General features: G+C 42.8%; 1 protein-coding gene across 1 annotated transcript; it reads left to right on the top strand.

Annotated features, from left to right (window-relative positions):
* The first annotated feature begins 8,573 nt into the window (after positions 1-8,573).
* On the top strand, positions 8,574-16,906 carry PPDPFL (pancreatic progenitor cell differentiation and proliferation factor like). The gene is made up of 5 exons (XM_006112170.5): positions 8,574-8,897; positions 9,851-9,958; positions 11,971-12,063; positions 12,164-12,266; positions 14,206-16,906. Exons 2-5 carry the CDS (start codon positions 9,904-9,906, stop codon positions 14,216-14,218), a joined length of 264 nt encoding a protein of 87 aa, XP_006112232.1. The 5' UTR covers positions 8,574-8,897; positions 9,851-9,903; the 3' UTR covers positions 14,219-16,906.
* Positions 16,907-17,832: the final 926 nt, after the last annotated feature.

Genomic DNA, 17,832 nt, shown 5'->3' with positions numbered 1-17,832 from the left:
AGATTTTACATGAGTTAGAAAAGCTCAGCAGTTAGAAAAAGCAGAGAATAGATACAAATATTTATTTGAACCAAACAACACAGGTATTAAAATTCCCCTATATTTTTAGCTTGTAACTTTAAAATAGACATGGATTTGAGTTTCTGAACCATCTCCTCTCATGTTTGCAAAATTGTCTCTTTATATACCCATAGGGTTATAGTAGCATGTTTGTAATTAAAATCCTATTTTATGGAATATACATTCCACTTGTTAATGTATGATTTATGATTATTATTCCTTATTTGGACACTTTGTCTATTGCTAAAGGCTTTGTCTGGAATGCTTAAGTGATGAAGACAATGAAAGAATCCCAAGTGAGCAATGGAAACTATGTATGTGTTATCCAGGAAACGAAATAAAATGCTAGAGGTATTTAATCAATCTTGTTGAGCATATAATATGTGTATCATCCCCCTCAAAAGCATTTTAATTAAATGCTAAAATGCAGGATGAATGTTAATATGACCAGTATTGAAGTGTCTTGGTTTTCTTTTGACAAGATCATACCATTGTGAGCACCATGCTATATAGCTGCACATAATATATTCACATTGAAAAAGAAAAATGTTACCAGTATCTTTGACAGCTTGATGTATGCACTCATGTGAATGAACTTTAATCTCTTTTTTAAGCTAAAAATAATATTAGTAGAGTTGAGTAAACAATTTTGTAACATAGACAATCTTTTCCAGGATTTTTTGGTAACACAACTTACTGCTGAAAAAGGTTCCCTTCCCCTCTTTTCCACATTTGGGGAATTGATTTGCACATCATTGAGGTATGCTGTAGTGAGGCTGAAATTCAAGAATTACTCAGCTTGTTGGTGTTGCCTGGTTTTCTACAACTTGCCAAGATGATTAGTGTTGTTTACTCTTGCAGACAGAAACCCCAAGGAAAGAAGCTAAATTGAATGAAGGACAGACCAATTGGGGAACAAATACAAGGAGCATCACAAATTTGTTTCTAGATTTTTTTAAAATTTCATCTAAGGGACAAAATTGTTTTCGATATTAGCACCGAGGGTGTAAAGGTTCAAATAGCTGCCACAGCTGCCAACTGAGAATTCATCAGTGCATGGGAGCTCTCATTTGTTAAAGAGATGGTATACACACCTCTAGCAACATATCCCACCTAACCCTCAAATATGAAAAACAATGAGCATATTCAGTCTATAACGTGCTTAGCCTATACTGAGCTGGTGTGTGACCTCTTAGGGACTCTTGCCAATTGACCTAGGTTAATATAGCCCAACTCTCTTTATCTGCCCCACACATTTCTGTTTAATTCCTCATGGGTCCCCAAAATCCTTATTTCCCTCAGTCAAAATCCATAATTCCTAGATATTTCTAGTGTGACTTTCTGGCCCATTACGAGTATGTGCAGTGAGTCAGAGTCAGGCTGACTGGATTTTTCAGTGGAAGTAGTTAACAAACCTGAGAGGTTTTGATAGATACTCTTTGCATAGCTCAGAACCATTATTTTGAATAACAGAGGTAGCTTCTTGCACATAGGCCACTTTCAGATGTTAGCATTGAACATGAATGGTTATCGGAACAAGTGCATGAAGCTTGGAATTTGTGGTGACTGTTGTTTAGCTATAGAAACCCAAAGAAATGTGAGGGGGGGAAGGGAGCACTTTTAGATACTTCCTTGGCAAAAACTGTTAATTTCCACTAAAAAAATTAGAAAGAAATTAAATGTCCATATGAATAGTTATTGTGCCAATACCAAAGATTAAATTCCATCTTTAATATGTGAAACAGAATGATTTAAACTCTGCTTTAAGTGCAAATCACAGTGTAATCTCAGCTGTGTAGTCATACTGACATTTCTAATCAGTCTTGCCATCTGATCCTCCTGTATATGAGAGCCATTTGTGTAAACTCACAAGTAATGAGATGACTAGATGAATAATATCCCTTCCATCCCTTATTTATTTGTTTCTTAGAGCCTCTTGAACATAGAAGCGGGATATGGCTTCCTCTCTTGAGGCACTGGAATGGTCTACTCTTCATCACATGCCACAGGCCACCTTCTTACAGAGGGCTGGCTATTGCCCAAAATATTCAAATGTGAGGGAAAAGAGGGTGACATTTCAAAAAGGGAGCACTTTCAGATATTTCCTCAGCAAAAAATGGCATCTAAAAAATGAAAATAAATTAAATTCCCACAAACATTGGGGCTGTGTCTACATTGGCATCCCTTTCCGGAAAAGGGATGCTAATGAGACACTTCGGAATTGCAAATCCGTGAAAGTAGGAATAAGGGATCCTCCGGAAAAGGGCTTATTTTCCGGAGAATCGCGTCTACACTGGCGCTTTTCTCCGGCAAAAACCCCGAACTGGAAAAAAGCAGCAGCCATGTAAATGCAAATGCCGCGGGGGATATTTAAATCCCCCGTGGATTTGCAATTCCAAAGTGTCTCATTAGCATCCCTTTTCCGGAAAGGGATGCCAATGTAGACACAGCCTGAATGTTTAAATAAACTTGCTTAAGCCAAACTCGTAATCTTTTAAATTCACATTAAGATGACATGCTGGAAGTACTTGCAGAGACATTTACATCAGGTGGTTGGGGAAGGTCCATGATGCCAGCATAGTCCGGAACTGAAGGCTGTTTCAGAAGATGCACTCCAGCACTTTTTTCCCTGAATGAACCATGAGGGTTCGGGATGTGGACATGCCCATATGCATCCTGGGCAATGCAGCCTATCCCTTGCTCCCCTGGCTGATGAAGCCCAACTCGGGCAGTCTGGACCCCACCAAGGAGAACTTCATTGCCTGGCATAGCAGGTGCCGAATGGTGGTCAAGTGTGCCTTTGGCTGCCTAAATGGGCGGTTCAAAGTCTCCTCACCTGCCTGGATCTCAGTGACTGCAATATCCAACATATGTGAGTGCAAGGGGAGAGAGTTTCCTGCCAGAGTGGGGGGCAGAGGCTGATCGGCTGGCAAGGGCATACAAGCAGTCAGATGCCAGCACTATCAGAAGAGCACATCAGGGGGCTGTGCTCACCCAGGAGGACTTGAGGGGAAGTTTCAGCCAAGGCCACTTGTGAGACTCTTCCCCCAAGCCTCTCCACAAGGGGCCCCTGCATTACCTCGGTGTGCCTCTCCTCCTACACCCTTCCCTTCCCCTGCCCTCTCTTCCCCCATGCCCTGCAGACCAAAAAACAAAAAAAAACCTCTTTTTGTTTGAACAAAGAATTATGATTTTTTTATTTGGGGGATATACAACAGGCGAAGGACTAGGGAAAGAACCTGGAATGGAGAAGCAGGAAGGCAGGGGGAGGAGGCTAAGGGATGGGGCAGGGAGTGATGCCTGCCTTGGGGACCTTGTGAGGCTTTGGCTGCCTGGGGGGTCCCACCGCCACATGTTAGGGGGCCCTGGCAGCCCTTGGGCAGGCTAGGAGGAGAAGCCAGGGAGGTAGCGAGTTGGGGGGGATGGGGTGGGGAATTGGGCAGGGAGTTGGGAGTGTGGGGAGTTGGGTAGGAAGCTGGGAGGCGGACCGGTGGCCCACGCCATACACTCGGCCATACACTCCATGACAGATGTTATGGAGGAGCACATGGTCTCATGCTGGCGCTACAGCTGCTCTCACATGGTCTTCCACTGCTCCCAGTCAGCCCGAAGCTCCACAGGGTTGGTGGCCCACTGCCAGCACTCGTCACTGAACCTCCGGATGAGAGACTAGAGGCAGGCCATCTGATCCCACAGCAGGTCTTCCCTGGTGCGCTTTTTGTGGCGGATCTCACAGAGTCAGGAAGATGGCATCAGAGGTGATGCAGGCACCACACTTGCAGCAGGCCCAGCTGTGAAGAACAGTGATAAGGGCAGTCATCCCTGGAAATACTGTACATGAAGACTAGCCCTAATCTCTGAGCTGATACTGAAGGTCTTGGTTCAGATGATGACAATGTGCTTCGAGCAAAGCCATCTGTTGCCTAGACAGTGGGCACTTTCCTGCAGGGGCATGGATGTCCCAAAGGAACCTTGCTACCCTCATGTCCTGAATACAAGCAGGCATGAGAAGGTGCCATCCAGGCCAGGATCCTGCTGTGGTGGGAGGGTAACAAGACAGCTCACCTTCCTTCTGCATCCCACACTTGCTGGGTCCAGCACTGGCTGTGTCCCACAGAGAAAGAACTTCAGTCCCTGCCCGCTAGAGGGTGTGTGTGTGAGCGGCAGAGGTCACTTGCCAGAGAGAGTGGTACTGGGGTTAGGGTTGCCAGATGGTTTCAACAAAAATACTGGACACACTTGACATTACATCACAATCTATATTACATCTTATTTAGAAAATACCGGACATTTATATTTTCTCATTTATATTTTTTCAACTTGTTTCCCGAACAGAAAGCTCAAATACTGGACTGTCTGGTTCAAAACCGGACACCCTACCTGGGGTCCTCTTCTCTTCCTCTCTCCCCCAGCAGGTTCCTATGCAGGGGATAGGTCTCCTCTGAATTGCCACGCTTCACTGAGAGCAGATGCTGCCCAAGTCTGGGCATGACCCTATGTCATGTGTGGCACTAGTGTGTGTTTCCATGACTTCTGAAGGATGGCTTGTTGTTGGAAGGTGTCCCGCCATGGAGTCTGGAGTGAGGCATAAGCATTATACCTCATGAGAAGCAGGAGTTATTTTGAAATGTCAGGCTCGGTAGTGTGGATGCTCCGCTTGTTATTTCAAAATAAGGGGAGATATTTTGAAATAACTCTCTAGTATAGACCAGGGCCTAGACTTCTGTTTATGATGAATACAGCAGTGGGGGAGGAGAAATACAAAATTTTAATAATTTCACACAACAAATAAAATCAAGGAGATCGGAGTCTGATCTCAGATATTCTAGGAGCAAAGAAAGCAGCACAGTTTATTAGATAAACTATTTATTGTAAATGATTAATTTTACTTGATTTTCAAGATGAAGTTCTATTTTTGTTGACATGTCATTTTACTTTGTACATTTTAAAGATGAGTCATGTCAGGTAATATCTGACATTGTAGATTGTTTGCACTCAGTACTGGATTGAAAATGTAGTTAGGCCATGTTGCCTCTCTTTTTCAAATTTGTTTTATTTTAAAGTTGTAGTAGGGGGGCTATGAAATTTTAAGGCTCCATATAATTCAGTCTTATAACTCTAATTATGCACATGCAGGCACACACACAAAACTACATTAAGAGCACATTATTAAGATTGCAAAGTCAAGTACTCAAAAGTTAGGATATGCCAGAATTAAGTAGCTGGAACAACTTTAATTTGATCCCTTGTGCATATGCATTATTATAGTCTTTAATTATATGATTTCATATAGTTTTTCCCACGCATGCCTTAGTCAGCATACAGAGTGGATATGCTCTGGTGGTGCAGCAGCATTGTGCAGTATAGCAGACTCTTGCATGAAGGACCCCTGCTTCCTTTGTTGCAGATAGTGGAAGTCAGTAAAGTTGGAGATGGCAGGAATGGAAAGGATGGTTAATGGTTATGTGAGTTGAATGTAGCCCTGTAGAACTGGAGTCTATTCCTGTCTCTGCTACAGAGTTCCTCCGTGATGTTAGGCAAGTCACTTAAACTGTGGACAACTACTAATTTTATGTTCATTATGTTCTGAGTTCTCAACTGGTATGATTAGAATAAATGTTGAACCTTCACATCTGAAAACTGAAGATAAACTTGTCTATGTTCAAAGAGGTACAAAATGCGAAGTATTTCAAAACATTAGGTCTAGGAACCTCAGGTTTACCACCCTAGATTAGTGGATATTTTTTACTTTAAACTTTCTGAGCTTCAGTTCCCTATAAGCCAAATGGAGATAATACCACCCCTTATTTTACACAAGTTGGCAGTGTCTAGACTGGCAAGTTTTTCCGCAAAATCATCTGCTTTTGTGGAAAAACTTGCCAGCTGTCTACACTGGCCGCTTGAATTTCCGCAAGAATACTGATGATCTCATGTAAGATTGTCAGTGTTCTTGCGGAAATACTGTGCTGCTTCCATTCGGGCAAAAGCCCTCTTGCGCAAATCATTTGCGCAAGAGGGCTAGTGTAGACAGCACAGTACTGTTATGCGCAAAAAAGCCCCGATGGTTAAAATGGTGATCAGGGCTTTTTTGTGCAAAAGCACGTCTAGATTGTCAAGCACTTTTTGTGGAAAAGCATCCGTGCCAATCTAGATGCTCTTTTCCGAAAATGCTTTTAACAGAAAACTTTTTTGTTAAAAGCATTTCCAGAAAATCATACCAGTGTAGACGTAGCCGTACTGTGGAAAAAAACTTGATTAATATTGGGAAAGAACTCAGATACTATATAGTTATTAGCACCATAGAAATGCTCATGAGGAAAGTACAAATTCTGTCTTCAAGCAGGGTTTGAATAGTATATGGTAAATATGGCCTGGAACCACACACTGAACAATGAGACACAAACAAAATAGAGAAAAGCTTTTCAGCAAGTGAACACTATCCATCCTGTCCTTGAATGAAGCAGGAGTCCTATGGAGGTTGGGGTGGGGAAGCAAATAATAAATGATTATGTAATGGAAGATTGTAGCATAATACATAAGCAGCATGGTGTTGAATTAAGATTACACAGGCAACTTGAATTGGCATATCGTAACTTTTGAGTGCCAAACTGGGGCAAATTTTCACAGGGGATGACAAAAGGAATATTTCTGATACCTGGACATGGTACTATAAAGAGTCACCAGGATTTTAGACGGAGGCAAGACGATATTTTTCACTAGCCTCTGTCTTGAAAATGGCTGAACCAATTAGCTAAAATGTAATAGAAAAAAATATCCTGAAGATGGAAATGAAATGGAAAATTTCATTCCAAATAGTTAAGGCTTGGTAAAGTTATAACCAACTGAAAACAGTTTCTTACATTGTGAAGTATTGGGCACTTTTAATCAGTGCTACGAGCTCCTCCTATAAGACTGTGGTGAACATGATAAATGCCTTTCTATACCCTTGACCCAGTTACCATAGAGTTATCAAAAGACTTTAATGGCACAATGGTAAATAAGTGTAAACAGTAGTATCTAATGCAAAAGCACCAAGAGGAAAAACATCTCCATTGAGTAAATATCTAGTAGAAATGCAGATAAATCAGTTTAGAGTTCTAAATACAAAGTTCTGCAAACATCACTGGAACACAACATTTTGTGTTTTGAAGGTATATTATTAATCTTTCAAAACTACTGTAACGAATTACTACTCTGCAGCTCTATTTACTAACATTACATCTAAATGATCTAAGTACAATCAGTATCAAAAGCACAACAATTGCCAGTTACTTATCCTAGCCAGCCGTATTACTTCTGGAATAACTTTTTCTGAAATAAGCTTGCAGTGTGGACATCCCCTATGAAACAAAATGACATGACTTTTTCAGCCTTGAAATTTTAATATAACAAATTTTGAAATGGAAAGTATTTTAGAAAAACACTGACATTTGTTGAAATTGATACAATATTACAAAAAACCCTCAACTTATCAATGGTCATTTTCCTGCTGAAAACCATTTTTATTAAAACTTTGATTAGCTCCATGGCTGGTGGCAATTCTAAAAAGTGACATGGCATATTTTGTTCTCAGATACACTTTAAAATTTGAACAGAGTACTGTCTACATATCTCAGGGAAAAAATGGGCCAAAAAGCTTTTTATCTTTTGTAAATCTGCATAGCTGTGAAGACAAACATCAAACCCCTCTAGATGATGGTTCTGATTTAAAGTGTTCAGATGCCAAGGTGATGATTGAGCATAGTATAAATACACAGAAAGACATGTACTATTGCAAACTGTAATGTTTAAAAGAAAAAAAGAAACCAAAACATCAGGAGTCACAGCCTCAAAATAAATGGCTTGATAAAAACAATGGGTTTTTTTTAATTTCCTGTGCTTCTGAATATTTAGGGTACACTCAGGGCATGTTTTCAAGCTTTTCTGTGCAGCAAGGAAGTTTGAAAACTAACTCCTTCAATGAAAGCTATGTCTTATCTAATCACAGGATTTCAGAAGTGGGGGTTTTCAGAAAGGCATCAAGTATCACAAAACCTCAAATTGTGCCCGTCACTGGCAACTCCCTTCTGCAAATTCTCTTCCCCTTGCCTGCTTAAACGAAGGTCTTTGAATAGAACCCTTGGGCTATTCATCTTCTCCAAATAGAGTGACTATTAGGGGGAAAGAAGGGCGGGAGTGACCTGGCAGCCCCTCTATAGGGCCTGAGACCATCAACCATGGAAAGATTGTCCAACACTCTCTTCTTCCAGATAGGGAGAGGGGATAGGCAGGAATGAAGGGGTGGCTCCTCTGCCTCCACCATCACATGTACACTGGTGCTCTGTAAATGGTGGGCTCCCCCCAACCCTCCTGCTCAAAGCCTACTCCTTCGAGCACTTCCCCAGCCGCAAGGGGCTGAGGAGGGGGGCAGGAGGGAGACGTGTTGCGGCTCAGCATCTCCCTGCCCGGCTTTGGAATGTGAGCTGCGATCACAAAGGCGGGGCCAGTGCAGGTGCTAGGACCGTGAGCGGGGCGGTCCCAGCCAGGGCAGCACGCGCCCCGCCCCCGCCCGACAGCAGGACCGCACGCGCGCACGCCCCGCTCCTGCTGTGCCCACCGCCGCGTTCCACTCCGCCCGCCCGCCTGGCGCTTGGCCCGACCGGGGTTGAGTGAGGCCACCAGGCCAGGGGGAGGCGCCCCGCGGCTAAGGTGTCAGGCGCGCGCCGGGACTGCGCTATAAACAGCCGCCCCCGCCTAGCGCTGCCCAGCACTCAGCGCGCGCAGCCGGCGGGGCACCTGCAGCTGGTGCGGGCTCGTGGGCGGTTTGCTGGGGGCGCTGCAGAGGAGAGGCGACCCAGGTAAGGGGCGCGAGCAGCCACATTCCTTCGGCAAAGGCGGCTGGGGGCTTAAGGTAGCCGCAGGCCTCCAGGGTAGGGCTAAGGGGCGGTTGCCGAGTGCAGGGTGTTGGTGCTTATTAGGAGTATTGCAAATTTGGGAAGAGGTGCAAGTGCTTTGCGATCTCCGCGGCGAAAGGTTCCTTTGGGCCATGGCCCTTACAGCGGTGTTCACCCAAAGTCACTGAATTAAAGTCAGCGACATTCCATCACGGTCAGAACTTATCCCAACGATCAGAAGGGCCTCCACAAAGAGGCTGTGCAAGATGTTGCTGCCGGTTGGTGTGACCCTCACTTTGCACCGTAGGGTTGCTTGGTGTCTGCTTTTGAACCTGGCAGGCCAGTATTTGAGCTTTCAGTTCAGGAAACAAATGGAGAAAATATAAATGTCCAGTATTTTCTAAATAAGATCAGGACCGGATTAAGGCATGGGCTAGCCACGCAGCTGCCCGGGGCGCCAACCTATGGGGGGTGCCCGGCTCCCGGACTGCAGCAGCTCTCAGCGGCCACCCTACAGCGGCCGCCCAGGGCGGGGACCATGTTAACCCCTGCAGTGCTGGCCAGCAGCGCCCTTCTCCTTGTGGCCGCGGGGCCCTGCTCAGCCCACCCCAGGTAGGCGGTAGCCGGGCTGGGCCAGGCTGGGCATATGCGTCCTGCAGCCACCAGCTCTGGGTGGGGCAGCGTATGCGCCCTCTCCCATGCACCAGTGGGGCCACGCAGGCACCCTCCCCCAACCTGGGGCGCAATTAAACTGTCTGCCTGGGGCGCCGGAATGGTTCGGTCAGGCCTTGAATAAGTTGTAATGTAGATTATAATGTCATGTCAAGTGCATCTGGTATTTTTGTTGAAACCATCTGGAAACTCTAAAGAGTTCATTATTGTCAACTTTTTTCCTTTTTTCTGTTGCTCTCCTGCAGATTGTTCTCTGCCTGTTTGCTTGACTTTTGGCCCTGTCTCGGTGCCTTTTGCTATGGCATCTGTGCCTTCAGCTGGCTGCCTCCTGGCCAAGAATCAGTACTACAGAAGTAAGGGTTGCTTTAAAAAATAAATAAATATTTATTTATTTATTTATTTTAAACCTGGTGTGTGTGTCCTCATCTGACAATTTCTACTTGTTTATGAAGGCGAGAGTTACATGGCTGGAAATTCTCTGACCCTTTGGATAGGAAACATCTTCTATCATCCTTGGATAGGAGACATCTGTCGGGGTGATCTAGATGGTGCTTGGTCCTGCCGTAAAGGCAGGGGACTGGACTTGAGGACCTCTGGAGGTCCCATTCAGTTCTGGTATTTTATTATTTGATCTCAAAACTGATTCCGCTAATGAAAAGGCGTCAACACCAGGTTGTACAGTGCTTACGTCGCTCCTGAGGGATTTGGAGGTTTGAGGACAGTATTTTTTGTGTGTGGGGGAAATTCTTAGGGAGCTCATGTCTTTCTGTGACTTATTCTCCAATTTCCCCTTCCTCATATGAAGAGGAAAGACTTTTTTTCCTCACTCGAGTAGGATTGCCAACCCTTCAGGATTGGTCTGGAGTCTCCCAGCACCAGTATCAAGCTGCTGCTGACTATTGAAAGCAATTCTGGAGATTTTAATAGGCTGTTTTTAGAAAATGACATTAGGTCACGTGTATGTGTGTAGGAGGGGATGCCTAAAATAGTGTTAGTCAGAGTTGGCACAAGAAGTGTATAACTTCTATTTGACATTAATAAATATAAAAAGAAAAGATGTACAACCCACTGGCAAGTGTGTTGCAGGTCCCCTTTGCTGATCCATAGTGGATATGAGTTTTTACATTAGCTAACTTCTTTAGCTCAAGCAGTAGCAATTCTTGTTCTTAAATCTGGAGGTTGCTGGTGGGTCAGCCAAGATGGCAGCTAATACACAAGATTTTATGGCTAAAGCACAGGAATAGGAAAAGTGATTTGGCTTTTGTCTCTGCACCAGACTCTGTGTGAACTTTGGAAGGTCAGTTAATGACTCTGTTTCCTCATTCGTAAAATGGGGAAATATTTGCCTCTCACAGGGAGTTGTGAGACTAAATGTCATGATGCTTTGATGATAGGCTATAATGTGAAACTTATTGGTATTAATTTTTGTATGAAAGCATACGGAGAAGAAGGTTTCTACTATAATATGTTCTAATTGTTATGTGCAGTGTTTTTGTAGCTCTATTGGTCCCAGGATATTAGATTGACAACAAGGGTGAAGTAAAATATTTTATTGGAGCAACTTTTGGTGATAAAGAAGCTTTTCAACTTACACAGAGCTCTTCTATAGGTCATTGGAAGTTTGTTTCTGTCAACCCAGAAGTTGGTCCAATAAAAGATATTACCTCACTCCTCTTTTCTCTCCTATTAGTTATATCAAAGGACAGTTTTTTAGAATGGAATCCCTTATACTAATGCCTGATCCTAAAATACATGTTGTATACTTTCACTGATGCTGAATGAAAGTTACACAAGCAGATTGCATCTTAGCATACTTTTTTTCTGGGGCGTAAGAAGTGGTAGCAGCCGGTGAACTCCTGAAACAGTTATCCTGTCTTCGTGCAATGTCTCTATAAACTTTTTTTTTAAAAAAGCAGTATAACAGTATTGGACACTGAGGCCTTGTCTATACTTACTTGGAAGGTCGAACTAAGATACACTACTCTAACTACTTTAATTGTGTAGCTGGATTTGACGTAACTTAATTCAGCCTTCAGTGCCGTCTCTGTAGCAGGAGGTTGACAGGATCAAATGCCCCTGTCAACTTCCCTAACTCCTTGCAAATTGAGGGGTACCAGCATGGACAGTAGAGCCGTTGGCGTTCTTTACTAGATCTACTAAATTGAACTCCAGAAAATCGACCGCTATAACATCAGTCTTCTGAGAAGTGAAGAAGTGGCCTAAATGACTTTTTAAGTAAACTTGCCTCAGGCTAAACAGCATCTTCTGTGAGGCATTAGGGATATGAAAGTTTTGAAAAAATCGTTAGTCTGAAATTAATGTATATTCTGTAATCTGAGATCATTGTTTTGTTTTCTTCATACAGCTCGATTGAATTCTGAATCCAGTGTTTCATCAGGATCTTCATCTTTCTGGTCTGATCCTGTGAACATCTCCGACCAGGAAAAAGCCCATCATGGTATTGCCTTTTTTTTTTTCCCCCCAAAGATACTTTTTTTTCCTTATTTTTGGCACTTAGATTTAATTTACAGTCACTATTATTATGTTTCCTTTTGTAGGGTTACCTGAACTATTTGATAAATTCTGGTGGATAAAAAGCTTTTTCCACTCTGAACCATCTTCTTCTGAAAACATGAGTGGAAAAACATTACCAACTAGCAGGTAAGTCTTTTTTAATGAATGATGGAGATAATTTACTTATGCTACTTTTCTTCAGTGAGGATAACATACTGATTGGAATACCGCTCTCCTTCCCCTGTCCCTCACATTAACTTTAGGGATATAATATTTTACTGTTGATTTAAGTGAAATGTAGCAGAAATTCAAGGTCACAACAGAATGCCTGTGAAATTACAGTCATTTCTTGTTAGTAAAGTTAGTCAAATCAAACAAAAACTTGTAATAAGCAGAAAATAGTGACCTTAACTTTTCTGTTTGCTTGAAGTGATAAACCAATATTTTGTTGGTATGTTTATTAGATAATACTTGGTTAGCTGGCATGGATTAGAAAATTTACTGATGTAGTGTCTTAGCTAAAGGCCATAGAGCAGGGGTTCCCAAACTTTTTGACACGGGGACCAGTCAATCCATTCACGAGCTTTTGGAGGACTGATAACATTCATTTGCATATTCATCAAGCAAATTATGAATATTCAAATAAGTTGTTTCTGGTCCTCCCAAAGCCCCCAGTGCCAGCGTGGGCAAAGCTTTTGATACAGTCACCCACAATCTTCTTGCCAGCAAGTTAAGGAAATATGGATTGGATAAATGGACTGTAAAATGGATAGAAAGCTGGCTAAATCAGGGTTTCCCAAACTTTTTACTTTAGTTGGAACCTGCTTTTTTTTCAGGACTGTTTTTTGCAGCCCAAAAATATAAACACATATTAAAAAAAAAAAGAATAAAAAATGAATGCATTTTCAGTGTTTTACCTGGCTGCATCCTCTGCACAGCCTGGGCCAGGGCTTGGGGAACCCGGAGCCGCATGGGCACTCCAGGAGGTGGGAGCAGGAGCAGATTAGGGGTCTGGTATCTGGCTAGGAGGGACGGTGCAAGAAAGGGTAGGGTTGCTATGTGTCCGGTTTTGTACCGGACAGTCTGGTATTTGAGAGTTTTGTCTGGGGAAAAAAATTGAGAAATTACCAGACATATAAAATGTCTACTATTTTCTAATTAGGTAAGTTTTATTATAATTAGGTGTATCGGTCCTTATCTGTGAACTGCCTGGCTGATAGATGTGCTCACACTGCATGAGTGTGTCTACCTGCCACGCAGTTCTCAACTACTCGAGGGAGGGTATGTGGAGGGGGAGGGGGACACAAAATGGAATCCCCGGCCAGACTCACTCGTCTGCCAGGGTCTTCATGTTCCCGGGTCAGTCCTGCTCCCCCCCCTTCTCCTCCCGATCTCCCTAGTCCAGCCCTGCTGCCCCTGTCCAGCCCTGCTTCTGGCAGTTGGTTCCTCCCGCCCCCCACCAATCTCCCTCGGCCCGCCCCGCTCCCCCGACGACCCCCCGACCAGCACCGCTGCCTCCATCCAGCCCTGCTTCCAGCAGCTGGTTCTCCGGTCCTCCTCCTCCTGATCTCCCCCAGCCTGTCCCCTCGCCCCCAGCCCTGGTTTCGCTGCCTGCCCTCCCTGATTGCTGGACAGCCCCGCTGCCGCCAACCCTGCTTCCCAGCAGCCGGTTTCTCCCCCCCCGACCCCCCACAGACACACCTCCTCCCAGCCTGTCCTGCTCTGCTCCCCTCCCGGCAGCCACACTGAGGCCCAGTATTTTTTTCCCGTGGCCCGGTAACGGGCCGCAGCCCATAGTTTGGGAAACGCTGCCATAGAGCATAATACAATACATATGGTGTTAAAATCTATACAGGACAATAAAATTAATAAAAATTATAAAAATACAACAAGATGAAAACTTAAGATCAGCTATTACCCTGGATCAGTTACTTCAAAATCACAACTGTTAAAACAGTATAAGCTTGGATACTTAGATATATGTTTCCTCTTCACTATGACTTAAACAGCTGATTTAATACATTTTTCATAGTTTTGTTTACACTGGATATTATCCCATTAATAACTTGTCTTTATCTGTTTACAGTGTTGCAAGTTGACTTTACCTGCAGTGATATTATAGACCCCTTTCTGTAAAGCACAGGATCTTCCAGATGGCTGCTTTCAGCTGTGTGAAGAAAATATACTGCTTGAAACTTCACTTCCATGAGAGAAAATAGAATTTCATAAACATTTGTCTGTAGCTTAAATTGCTTTGCTTATGGCAGACATAGTTTCTGGCTACCCTGATTTTTATTGAATTGTTAACATTTGAGAGATGCCTTTTTAATATTTGTAAATCTAAACTCAATGGATTTAATATCCTAATACTGGCTTAGGTCACTGGAAAAAGTGACAGTGAAATGTAAAGTCAGCATAAAATGGCCAGTGATTATTAAGTTTTAGTTCTGTAAGTTGAAATGCTTCTTTGGACTGTCAGTGTCAAAATTTTTCAAGGGTGCTGTGACTCAAAACAAAAATTGTCTGAAAAGTCTATTCAGTAAGTATTTTCATTAGTTTGTTTTACTAGATCAACTATGCTGACATCAAAATGATATAAACTAGTTTTAGATGAACAGATTAAATATTAGGAGTATATGTGACACATCTTTCCCATGTGCCCAGTTACAGCAGTTATGTACTGTTTACAAAAGTTAACATTTCTCTTAACAGCTTTATTTGCGAAAGAGTCCTTAGTGCTCTCCCCTTGTTATGGCAGAATATGGATTCTGATCTTAAATACAGAATGTAAGCTGCATACCCATGAATGAGACTTAGGGTAAATATACCTAGCACCCTAAACTCAAAGTAAGATATGCAATTTGCATAGCAAATTGCGTATCTTATCTCAAATCTATTTTGAAATAGCTTATTAAATTGAAATTTGGCGCATCTACACAACACCAAATTTTGAAATAATGCACTATTTTGAACCATCCCTTAACCCAGGGTTCTCAAACTTAGTGATACCGCAACCCCCTAAAATGCTAAATGAATTTGTATGATTCCCCCCCCCCCCGATAAATTATTAAGCAAAAAAAAAAAAAAAAAAAAGAGGAGGTGGGAGCCAAAGTTGCACCACTTTGTCCAGTTTGGGACTGCACACTAACCGCCAGTGCACCCACCCTTCCCCCTGAGGCTGGCTCCCCTAGTACTCTCCATGCCAGTTCATTCCCCCCTCCCTCTGAGGCAGGTATTCTCAGCGTCGGGAGCCCCGCTCCAATCAAATCTCTTCCCCCCTCCTCCCCCCGCAGAGCCAAGCACGGAGGAACACTCTTACTTTTAAAGTAGTTGCTCCTGCTGCCTGGCCTGGCTTCCTCAGCTCTCAGCTTGTAGGGGAGGCATCACAAGGCCAGCGGCCGGTCTCTGCTGCTCATGTTGGCCAGAGCAGCACAGCTCCGCTCCCACCCAGCCAGCGCCACCCTAGCGTGGTGCCCAGCAACTGCTCCGTCCTACCCCCCCTTCATTAGACTCTGTGGTGCTCCTCACTCCCCTGCCCCTCCCAGACACGGCAGGGGAAAATTGTCCCTGCCAGGCTTCCATCCGGTATTTCATGGTTTTTTTTTTTTTTTTTTTTAAACCAGACAGAGCCCATGGGGAGACAAATTTTTTCAAGAAAAATAATGGATCCAGGTGCGACCCCCCCCCCCCCCATAAATTGGTCGTGACCCACAGTTTGAGAAACGCTGCCTTAACCCTTGTGCAATGAGGTTTACCAGGATGGCAAAATAGCATGTCTGATATTTCGAAAAATAATTTGAATTAACGGGCAGCTTATGTAGATACGGGATAGCTATTTCGGGATCTCTCTCGAATTCTGAAATAGCCATGCAGTGTAGATGTATCCTAAGTGTCTGGGGACAGAATCTGAGGGCTTGGTAAATAGTCTAACTTTCATGGATTTTTGACCTTTTTGATTTGCAACAGTACTTAACTTTTTTTTTTTTTTTTTTTAAGGCTACTCTTACCTGTACTAATCTCAGTTAAAGAGCCTGTTTTATATTAATTGCTCTCTGTAAACCCTATTGGGTGGATTCTGTGACAGTTCCAATACCTTAAATAATGACAGTTCTGGTATTAACAATTACCTTGTTGATTTAAATATATTTTTACACTAACCATATTTTCCCTTGTTAACTGATCTCAAGCTGCTTAAACTAATTATTAATTGCAGCCCCTTCTGGTGTGAAGTGTTGTAGTCAACAGTACACAGTTATGACAGCAGTTATATTTTGCGAAGTGGATTAGTGAAATTGCATAGGTGGAGGAGGTGTTACAAATATTTAGTTTGAGTATTTCATTTCCATAAGTTTCAGGAATATTTTTCTGTGCAACTTGAATATATCAGATCTGTTCAGGCCATTTACTGAATTTACCTGGTACATTTTTAAGCACTTCAGGCATTAAGTAATAATGTATCCCATTAAAGTATACATGTAAACTTTTTCATGATATACAAATAGTTCTGTAGATGTTCATGGCACTTCTTCATTATTTTGTGAAGTAGTCTACCCTCAGACCCTTTATAATCTAGGTTGAGATAGTATATACAGGGCAGGTGAGAACAAGGATGAAGACAAATTTTAGAAGAGTATGGTGCCAGGAATTCATTACATGAAATATAAAAGTATTTCTTTTTACTTGTTTAAAATGATTGCACCTTTTGATCTTAGAATTTATTTTAAATGTATATAAGCTACTCTATTTTTATACTAAAATTTTTATATTAATAAAGTTTTTAATTTTGATGAGGTGTGAAATGTTTCTTTAATTTCTGTTCATTATCATATAAAAACTTTTGCTACAAATTCACATGCAACAGTGACTACCATTTTGTATTAAATAAGTCATATTTCCTGTGATGTTTTCAAAAAATTAGTTGAATGTGAGAGGAAAGGAGGAGTTCAAATCAGAAAAGAAACACTAGGAGGGAAAATTTGCTTTAATGTCTTAACAAAAAAATAGAAAATGAATATGGATTTGTAAGGACAAATTTTGATGATCTCCTAATTTGTATCTTCCCCCTCTCCCCAAATGTGTGCAGGAGTAGGAAGAAATTTGAGCGGGTGGTATGATTGCCTCCAATGGCATGTTGCCCACCTGTCACTTATAGTAGCCAATATTCCCAAAGACCAGAGATAGGACACTATTGAGTATGACTTATTACAGTGAATTCTTTTCCAGGTATATGACCAGTGGATCTTTCTGTCATGCTCAGAGCTAAATGATTATCATACATGGGGTCAGGAAGGAATTTCCCCCCAGGTTAGAGATTCTATAGGTGGTGGAGGAAGGGGTTCACTTTCCTCTGCAGCATGGGTCGCTTGTTCAAGATAACAGCCATACTGGGTCAGACCAGTGGTCCAACTAACTCAATATCCTGTCTTCCAACAGTACCCAATGCCAGGTGCTTCAGAGGGAATACAGGCAGTCCCCGGGTTACGTACAAGATAGGGACTGTAGGTTTGTTCTTAAGTTGAATCTGTATGTAAGTCGGAACTGGCGTCCAGATTCAGACACTGCTGAAACTGACCGCCAGTTCTGACTTACATACAGAATCAACTTAAGAACCCCAGGCGTCCCCAAGTCAGCTGCTGCTGAAACTGATCAGCAGCTGATTCCAGGAAGCCCGGGGCAGAGCAACTCTGCCTGGGGCTTCCTGTAGTCAGCGCTG

Source organism: Pelodiscus sinensis, chromosome 2 (assembly GCF_052426305.1).
Source record: "Pelodiscus sinensis isolate ZL-2025 chromosome 2, ASM5242630v1, whole genome shotgun sequence".
Classification (NCBI taxonomy): Eukaryota; Metazoa; Chordata; order Testudines; family Trionychidae; genus Pelodiscus; species Pelodiscus sinensis.
Note: the sequence above shows the minus strand (reverse complement) of the source record. Positions and strands in the feature narration are given on the sequence as shown.

What these genes read in the sequence shown, in the direction of transcription:
- PPDPFL (XM_006112170.5), top strand. Translation starts at nt 9,904, where the DNA reads ATGGCATCTGTGCCTTCAGCTGGCTGCCTCCTGGCCAAGAATCAGTAC. An exon ending in CAAGAATCAGTACTACAGAA is followed by an intron (nt 9,959 to 11,970) that starts GTAAGGGTTGCT and finishes TTCTTCATACAG; the next exon opens with CTCGATTGAATTCTGAATCC. An exon ending in CCAGGAAAAAGCCCATCATG is followed by an intron (nt 12,064 to 12,163) that starts GTATTGCCTTTT and finishes TTCCTTTTGTAG; the next exon opens with GGTTACCTGAACTATTTGAT.